At 42.4% G+C, this 9,409-nt stretch overlaps 1 protein-coding gene across 1 annotated transcript in view; it reads left to right on the top strand.

Annotated features, from left to right (window-relative positions):
• Positions 1-8: 8 nt before the first annotated feature.
• The window catches only part of CATSPERD (cation channel sperm associated auxiliary subunit delta), a 95,564-nt gene continuing 86,163 nt past the window's right edge, over positions 9-9,409 (top strand). Inside the window, exons 1-4 of the mRNA XM_053579130.1 lie at positions 9-589; positions 2,657-2,711; positions 4,254-4,330; positions 9,313-9,385. Coding sequence (XP_053435105.1) covers positions 516-589; positions 2,657-2,711; positions 4,254-4,330; positions 9,313-9,385 — 279 coding nt within the window. The 5' untranslated portion in view covers positions 9-515. The remainder of the gene's footprint in view (positions 590-2,656; positions 2,712-4,253; positions 4,331-9,312; positions 9,386-9,409) is intronic.

The raw sequence follows: 9,409 nt of genomic DNA, 5'->3' as shown, positions 1-9,409 counted from the left end.
AACTTCCTATTACCTCCGCCACCTCTTACCTGCCAGCTAGCGCGCTGAACTCCCCTCACGATCATGTGGGAGGTCTTGGACACACGCCAGCGTCTCCAGAAAGAATTAGTGTTGCAACAAGCTCAGTTTTGTGGGACTTGTGGGCAGCCCTGTTCATACGTTTGGCTGCGTGGATGACACGCGCCTTCTTAGTCCCTGGGGCTTGTAATGACTGGCGGGTTTGGGCTTCCCAAGAGCCACTGTTCGCGTGGCGAGACTTGAGCCTTCACGTGAGTGGCTATGTGCGTATGTCAGGGCTCTGGGCGCTTGTTGATGTGTGTGGATTTGAGCTGCTCGTTATTCGTCTGCGCACTCTGAAAGAGCCCAGACGGCGTGAGTGAGGCTGCTGTTTGCGTAGGGCCCGGCTTAGTGACGCGTTTGTGTGCGTGCTCAGTCTCCAGTCTGCGCATGTGTGTACTGTGCAGTGCACCTCTCAGCGGTTGCGGGGCAGTTGTAGCCGCAGAAGTTGAAGCGAGATGTTGATGGTAGTGCTGGTGGCAGTGGCGACCATGCGGCTTTGTCCGCTGGTCAGAGCTCAGCCGCTCTGCCGGTGGGGCTGCCTTCCTGGGGCTGGGGTGCTGCCAGGGGCCGGGTGGGGCTGGTTCATATACGTGTTAGGGCCCGCCTCCCCAACCTCCTGAGTCTTCTCACTTACCTTGGGAATCCATCTCGAGGCCTTTTCCTCCACCCAACCCCATCCTGTCTTAGCCCATTATCAAATCTCATTTCTACTTGAAAATCTTTGCCCGATCTTCTTCACCCCTGCCCTAGGCTTTGCCATAGTGATTATTTATCGAAGAAATGTCATCTCGTTGCTGAGCCTCAGGATAAAACCCAAGTTCCTGGCACAGCCTGCACGCTGAGGAAAACACCCAGGGTTTCTACAGAGCAGAGCTGCTGACATATGGGGCCAGATAGTGGGGGCTGGCCTGTGCCTTGTGCCGCATTTAGCAATGTCCCGGGCCTCCACTCGTTAGATACCAATAGCGCCTTTCTACTGGGCTGGTCACATCACTCAAAAATGCCATTAAGGGCTCTGCGCCGGCCACATAACGCCAGGGCTGGTGTGTTCGAACCCGGCCTGGGCTGGCTAAACAACAATGAAAACTACAACAACAAAAACAAAGCCAAGCTTTGTGGTGGGCGCCTGTAGTCCCAGCTACTTGGGAGGCTGAGACAGGAGAATCGCTTAAACTCCAAGAGTTTGAGGTTGCTGTGAGCTGTGACGCCACGGCAGTCTACTGGGGGCGACATAGACTATATCCCCCCCCCAAAAAAAAAGTGCCTTTAGGCTTTGCCAGTTATTCCTTGAGGCTTCGAGAATCGCGCCCCTGCCTCCTGATCTCTGTGTTGCAGCCAGGCCATCCTGGGCCCACCCTTGGCGCTTGCTGTTTCTTCTGCCTGGCATTCCTGGACTAGTTTCCTTCTCATTCAGATCCCGTCTCAAAATACTAAATTCCACTATTTAAAGCTCCCTCCTCATCTATTGCCATTCCATTCCGTGTTCCCCATTGGTACTTTTTCCTATCACTAACTGCTGTTATTTATTTTTTGACAAATTGTTTCTTGTCTATTGCTGGTGTGTTCCAAGAGGACATAGTCAGTTTATTTTATTCACTCTTTATTTTTTATTTTTATTTATTTTTGTATTTTTGTATTTTTATTTTTTTTATTTTATTCACTCTTTATCCAGTGCATTTTAAAATTTCAGTAAATGTTAGGTTAGTGGATACTGTGTGCAAAGGGCCACAGCTAGACAGTTACTGAAGCTCAGTTCCTGCCTTCAGGGAACTCTTCTTGCCTGGAGTAAACTGTTAAGTTCTTCAGGGACCTGTTTGCCAGTGGGATAGTAAATGTGTTCTTACAGTGCATGGCCTCATTTGATCTGTACAGCAAGGATCCTGGGGCAGTGATCCCTTATCCTTATTTTATAGATGTGAAAACAGACCCAGAGGAATTTAGACGTATTTCCCTAAGACACATAGCTAGGAGTGGATAGGAGTAAGATTTTCCAGTAAGATTTACTAGTAGGCATTGTTTCAGGGTCTAAAAAGGTAGGTGATATCCAATCTCCCATTTCCCCACACTGGTTCTGGATCAAAGAGCAATCCCTGGACCAACAGCATCCATCAGGCTTACGTGGTTAAGATTTGTTAGATTTAGTTAGAAATGCAGCTCCCTGGATCTACTAAATCAGAGACTTGGAGGACAGGTCCAGTAAATCATGGTTTATCAAGCCCTCTAGTTGAATCTGATGCAGGCAAGATTGAGAACATCTGCCATAAGCAATATAATTACCCCAACTACCACACATCCTCTAAAAATAACCCAGACTACCCTGGAGCAGGAGTTCCTACCCTTCCTCAGCTGAAGTCCGGGAATGAACCTTTAGGAACTCTCGGGAATGATATTTATGTTTTTTCATGTGCATATGTCTCTTTCTGGGAGAGGAGAGCCCACAGTTTCATTTGGTTTTCTAGGGAGTCTCCTATCTCTACAAGTCTCAAGAACTCTTAAGGAATGTTAACCCTGAGGCAACCAGGGTTGAAGGAGGTAGGAGGAGTCATGCTGAATATTTAATAAAATTGACAAATGGTCTCTCCTCGCTTACTTCTAGCACTCGCACAGTGAGGACAGGAAAAGTGTTTAATGTCAGACAAAAAGTGGACGGGGTATGTGGCTCCATATTTAACATTCCTTACATTCATCTGTCACTTTAATTACTGAATCAAAACTAACATATCCTAGGTTGTTTTTTCGTTGTTTGTTTTGAGATAGAGACTTGCTTTGTCACCCAGGCCAGAATGTCATGGCCTCAGCCCAGCTCACAGCAACCTAAAACTCCTGGGCTCAAGACCCTATTTCTACAAGATATAATTAGGCAGTTGTGGTAATGCACGCCTGTAGTCCCAGCTGCTCAGGAGGCTGACGCAGGAGGGTCACTTGAATCCAGGAGTTTGAGGTTGCTGTGAGCATTCCAGCCTGGGCACCAGAGTAAGACCCTGTCTCAAAAAAGAAATAAAAAGAACATTACTTTATCTAATCCCTACAGTCCATTGCCCTTTGAAGTACAGATTAATCATTCGCATTTCACTAAAAACCGAGATCAAGTAATCTGAACAAAGCCAAGAGATGCACTAGGTTTAGAACTTAGATTGTCTGAAGTTTTGTCCAGTGATATGTCTACTCCTTTTTCTGATAGGAGATCTTCAAATGTAGAGTAACAGGAAGCAAACCCTATTGCTTTATTTACCTAACATAGGGCTGCAGGAAATATTTTACCCAATGTGTGCTTAAAATGCATGAAGAAAAATGTATTATAGAAAACCTAGCCCAACCCTAACCCAAATGCTAACACCCTAAGCCAGTGGTTCTCAACCTTCCTAATGCGGTGACCCTTTGATACAGTTCCTCATGTTGTGGTGACCTCCAACCATAAAATTATTTTTTTGCTACTTCATAACTGTAATTGTGCTACTGTTTGCTACTTCATAACTGTAATTTTGCTACTGTTATGCATTGTAATGTAAATATCTGATATGCAGGATGTACTTAGGTGTCCCCTGTGAAAGCGTTGAGAACTGCTGCTCTAAGCTTAACCCTGAAACCTTAAACTTAACCCTCACCTTCACTCTAACCTTAACCCTAAACTCAAACTCTAACCCTAACCTTAATCTTAACACCTTAACTCTAGCTCTTTCCCTAGCCCTGAGCCCGACAACCTCCCCCCAAAGAAGAAAAGTTCTGTCTGTTCAAATGTGTTTCCTATTGACAAAACTGCATACTTTCAAAAGTGGTATCAGCCACTAAATTTTCAAGGGACTTATTTCTAACATATTAGTATTAAGATTCTTCATTCTTTGGCCTTTCTTTCCAATAGCTAGTCATCTAAAAATACGTAATATGACATGTATAAGAATGTGATAGGGTATGAATAATTCACCCTGTGAATTTTTTAAAAAGCTTATTTGGACATAATTATAGATTCACAGTAAGTTGCAAGAATTGTAAAGGGAGGTCCCAAGGACCTTTCCCCTAGATTCTCCCAGTGGTCACATCTGACGTGACCATCATACAATATCAAAATAGGGAAATGTCATTGATATGATCCACTTACCTAATTCAGATTTTATCCTTTACATTTCCCTATTAGGAAGTTATTTTATTGGCTGTTTATTGGTGATATTCTTAAGATTTTGCGATTCTCTCTCTAGGATATCCTGCATTCTTCATCTACAAGAATACACTTGATTAAACATCCTTGCAAGGAAAATATAGCTCTATACCTAGGGTAAGCAGTTGTTTTACTATCTTTTAATGAAAACTTTAGGTTTGCCCTCATTTATTCATTTAGCAAATATTAAAGAAGATGGTTCAACCCTGCATTGCTAGTTGCTGACCCGCAGGGAGTCCACAGCCAGGGGCTGAGTTTAGAGTAAGACAGATGAAGGGACAGGCAAATAACTATTAATATTAACCACAGTGTTAATATTAATAGTCACAGATGTTTGATATAAGTGAAGTGCTTGAGAAAATACCTAGGAAGCTTCCCCTGGAGAATTGATGCTAAAACTGGATTTTGAAGGCTGAATAGGAATCGTCTGGGTTTTGAAGGATGAATAGGAGTTTGCTAGGGTGGGGGGCAGCCAAAAGTATATAGGCACCAGGTGTGATAGCACATGCCTATAGTCTCAGCTACTTGAAAGGCTGAAGCAGGAAGATCACTTGAGCCCAGGAGTTTGAGGCTGCAGTGAGCCGTGATGATGCCACTGCACTGTATCCAGAGTAATAAGAGCAAGACTCTGTCTCAAAAATAAAAAAAAAAGAAAGCCCACAAGACAAATATGATACAGCCTGAACAAAAGGGAGGGCCACACAGAGGAGGAGGCAGATTTAATAGGATGTGTTGATACAACATGGTGTGGAGGATGAAAGTAAGTAGGCAGTTCCAGGTAGCCCTACAGTTTCTGGGTTGACTATGTGTAAGGATTTGGTGGAAAAGATGGGGAGTGGCAGTGGTTCGTGGTTTGGAGTTTGTGGGACATGGTCATGTCACAGTCACCCAGGGATCATGTGTTCAGTCACAGAGGCTCTGTGAAACACTGATTCTACATAGTGGGTGTCAGAAGAGAAAGAGAAGTAGGAAACCAGAAGACCTAGAAGCCAAGGGAGGTTGAATATCAAGGAAGGGACTGTCAGTACAGTAATGGTCACAGAGAAGTAGGGGTGGCTAAGCAGTCATGGGTGGACAAAGAAGGCAGGTGGACAGACAAGGGAGAAAGTGAGGACACGGAGATCCAGAGTTGGGGGCTCTGTCTGCAGAAGATGATAGGAAAGGCCTGATCAAGGGGATGATCACAGAGATGAGGTTCGCAAGGACAAGACAGGGTGCAGGGGAGGCAACAATTCCTCAAAAACTCAAACGTAGATTGCCATATGATTAAGCAACTCCACTTCTGGATCTATACCAAAAAAATTTAAAGCAGAGACACAAGGAGATAGATACTTATTTGCCCATGTTCACAGCAACATGATTCACAACAGCCAAAGGTGGAAATAACCCAAGTGTCCATCCATTGATGAAAGGGTAAACACTATGCGATCCATCTATGTCCAGCGAGAAAAATGAAAAAAATTCTGACACAGGCTACATTGTGGATTAACCTTGAAGACTGCACACTCAGTGAAATAAGCCAGTCACAAGGGACAAATACTGTGTGATTCCAGTCACAGGAGATCCTTAGATTCCTCAGAGTCATAGAGACAGAAAGTAGAATGGTGGGTTCCAGGGGCTGGCAAGAGGTGGGGAGTTTCATGGGGATAGAGTTTCAGTCTGGGAGAACGAGAAAGTTCTGGAGGTGGAGGGTGGTAATGGCTGCACAGCAATGTGAGTGTGCTTGATGCCGCTGAGCTGGGCACCTAAAAATGATGAACATGGTAAATTTTTTACATGTATTTTACTACAATTAAAAAAAATTGTGATATATATACATTTTGTTAAGTGTATTTTGCCACAACTAAAAAATATATATACTTTTAATTAAATTAATTGAAATTAAATGCAGTAAAAAATCCACAGTTTCACTAACCACCTTTCAAGTGTTCACTGTGGCTACTGCCTGGCATGCTGGGAACCTCAGAAACAGAGCATTCCATTACCACCAAAGGTTCTACAGCAGCAGTTCTCAACCTGTGGTTTGCGACCCCTTTGGGGGTCTCCTGTAACATCTAAATCAGATTTTTACATTATGATTCATAACAGTAGCAAAATTACAGTTATAAAGTAGCAATGAAAAATAATTTTATGGTTGGGGGTCACCACAACATGAGGAACTGTATTAAAGGGTCACGGCATTAGGAAGGTCAAGAACCCCTGTTCTACAGGATAATGCTACTTTAGAGCCGGAATTATAAACTATGGCTCTCAGGACAAATCCAGCTCACAATTTGTGTTTGTACAGCCTGCAAGCTAAAAATAGTCTTTACATTTTTATATAGTTGGGAAAAATCAAAAGAATATTTTGTGACATGTGAAAATTATTTGGAAATCTACTTTCAGTGTCTATAAATAATAGTTTATTGGAACATGGCCATACCCATTTGTTTACATATTGTCCACAGCTGCTTTTGAGTTATGATGATGGAGTTGAATAGTCAAAACAGTCTTTGTGGTCCCTAAAGTATCAACTGCCTGGTCCTTTACAGAAAATGTTTGCCAAGCCCTTGTTTAAAGCACAAGACTCTTAAACGATATTCCAATGTCCAGAGCACATTACACTTAAGGAGAGTCTGACTCCATAAATGAGCAATTACAATGTTTAGTAAAATGATGAGGTATCACTTTTTTCCTTTAGCAAAAGGATGAGGACAAATACACGCACTCCATACACCCCTGATGGGAGGCTAACTGCCTCCCCCCTCTGAGAAAGACAGTTTGACACAATCTGTCAAAATGTTCAACACATATTCTTAGATAGTGATTCCAGAAAGTTATTCAACAAATATAACTTTTTTTTTTTTTTTTTTTGAGACAGGTTCTTACTCTGTCACCTAGGCTAGAGTGCAGTGGTGTCATCATAGCTCACTGCAACCTCAAACTCCAGACCTCGAGCAATCCTCTTGCCATGGCCTCTCAAGGATTGTTGCTGGGATTACCACCACACCTGGCTGAACTGTCAGCCACAGTCTTGTTTGCTGTTTTAAAATTGTGTTTAAAACCTTAGCACATAAAATTTGAAGGAGAGCATGTTAGTAAAACATGACCTTTAATTGATGCACAATATGGTTGCATTGTTCTGAAGCTTATTGTTGATACTTAACTCTGGATTCTTAACTGGTTACTTGGATAAGGAGCCTCTATTTATTTATTTATTTATTTATTTATTATTTAGCCAAAACTTCCTTCCTTACGTTTCTATTTCTTTTTGTTGTTATGGGCAGAAATTACACATGGTTTATTCATCTTTATGTCCCCATAGCCTGATGTTCAGCAAATATGTACCAAATGAGAATTCACTTAAAAAAAAAAAAAGTCAAAGTAAGTGAGAACTTCATAGTGTGGTTCAGGAGACATTTTTTTTATTGTTTGGAATTCATTGAGGGTACAAAGAACTAGGTTACACTGATTGCATTTGTTAGGTAAAGTCTTTCTTTTTTTTTTTTTTTTTTTTTTTTTTTTGTAGAGACAGAGTCTCACTTTATGGCCCTCGGTAGAGTGCCGTGGCCTCACACAGCTCACAGCAACCTCTAACTCCTGGGCTTCAGCGATTCTCTTGCCTCAGCCTCCCGAGTAGCTGGGACTACAGGCGTCCACCACAACGCCCGGCTATTTTTTGGTTGCAGTTTGGCCGGGGCCGGGTTTGAACCCGCCACCCTCGGTATATGGGGCCAGCGCCTTACCGACTGAGCCACAGGCGCCGCCCCGGTAAAGTCTTTCTTATAATTGTGTCCCATCCAAGAGGTGTGTCACACCCTGTGACCCTTCCCATTGCCCTGTTCAGGAGACTTTTGTTAAGAAAACTACTTGCACTTAAGCACTTTTTCTAAAATGGAAGCAAAAACATAAGCAAATAAAAATACTCCATGGTTCCTGCTTCAGATTCCTGCTTCCCCAGCCAATGTTTTATTGGTTTTGGTCAACTGGGTATGTGCTGACAGTATATAATCCTGTAAAGGGGATAATATGAAGGTAAAAATAACCAAGAGAGAGTCTTAACACTTTCATCCAACTTCGAAGTAGAAGTCCCAGTCAAAAACATCAGTAGCTCTCTTATCAATTAGCCATGACCAATTATAAAAGGCAGTTATGAAAAATACTACTCAAAATAGCAACAAGAACTTTTAAACACATAGGATTAACTCAGTAACTTTTTTTTTTTTTTTTTTTTGCAGTTTTTGGCCAGGGCTGGGCTTGAACTCGCCACCTCTGGCATATGGGGCTGGCACCTTACCACTTTGAGCCACAGGCGCCGCCCATTTCTGTCAAAAACATTAAAAGTTTTCAAGGGGTGGGGAGAAGGAGGGCTGAATAATGAAATAGTATACTGTGTTCATGGATGGCTTATCCCTTCTTAATTTCCTGGAATGAATTGATTCTTTTATTTTTAGAGACAGTCTCACTTTGTTGCCCTTGGTAGAGTGCTGTAACATCACAGCTCACAGCAACCTCAGCTCTTGGGGTTAGGCGATTCTCTTGTCTCAGCCTCCTGAGCAGCTGGGACTACAGGCGCCTGGCACAATGCCTGGCTATTTTTTTGTTGGCTGGGACCAGGTTCAAACCCTCCACCCTCAGTATATGGGGCCAGCGCCCTACTCACTGAGCCACAGGTGCCGCCCAACAAATTGATTCCTTTTTTTTTTTTTTTTGTAGAGACAGAGTCTCACTTTACCACCCTCTGTAGAGTGCAATGACATCACAGGACTCACAGCAACCTCCAGCTCTTGGGCTTATGCGATTCTCTTGCCTCAGCCTCCTGAGCAGCTGGGACTATCCGTGACGGCTTGAGGCTCTATCTCAAAAAAATAAAAAAATTTTTAAAAAGGTACTAAGGGTAGAATATAAATATCTTAACACAATAACTAAGAAAATGCGGTGAAGGCTATGTTAACCAGTTTGATGAAAGTATTTCAAATTGTCTATAAAACTAGCACATTGTACCCCATAATTTCATTAATGTACACAGCTATGATTTAATAAAAAAAGTACCTTGATTATCATTTTTCTTTTCTTGTGTAAAATTCTCCTAATTTAACTCATTTTTTTTTTAATTTCAGAAAACAACTTTTTTTCACAAGAGATAACTTTGAGAGTAGTCTCCTTCCGTTTACCATCCCTACATCATTGCAGGTAGTTATCTTACCAAACAATTTG

Source organism: Nycticebus coucang, chromosome 2 (assembly GCF_027406575.1).
Source record: "Nycticebus coucang isolate mNycCou1 chromosome 2, mNycCou1.pri, whole genome shotgun sequence".
NCBI lineage: Eukaryota > Metazoa > Chordata > Mammalia > Primates > Lorisidae > Nycticebus > Nycticebus coucang.
This window is presented reverse-complemented; position numbering and strand designations above follow the sequence as displayed.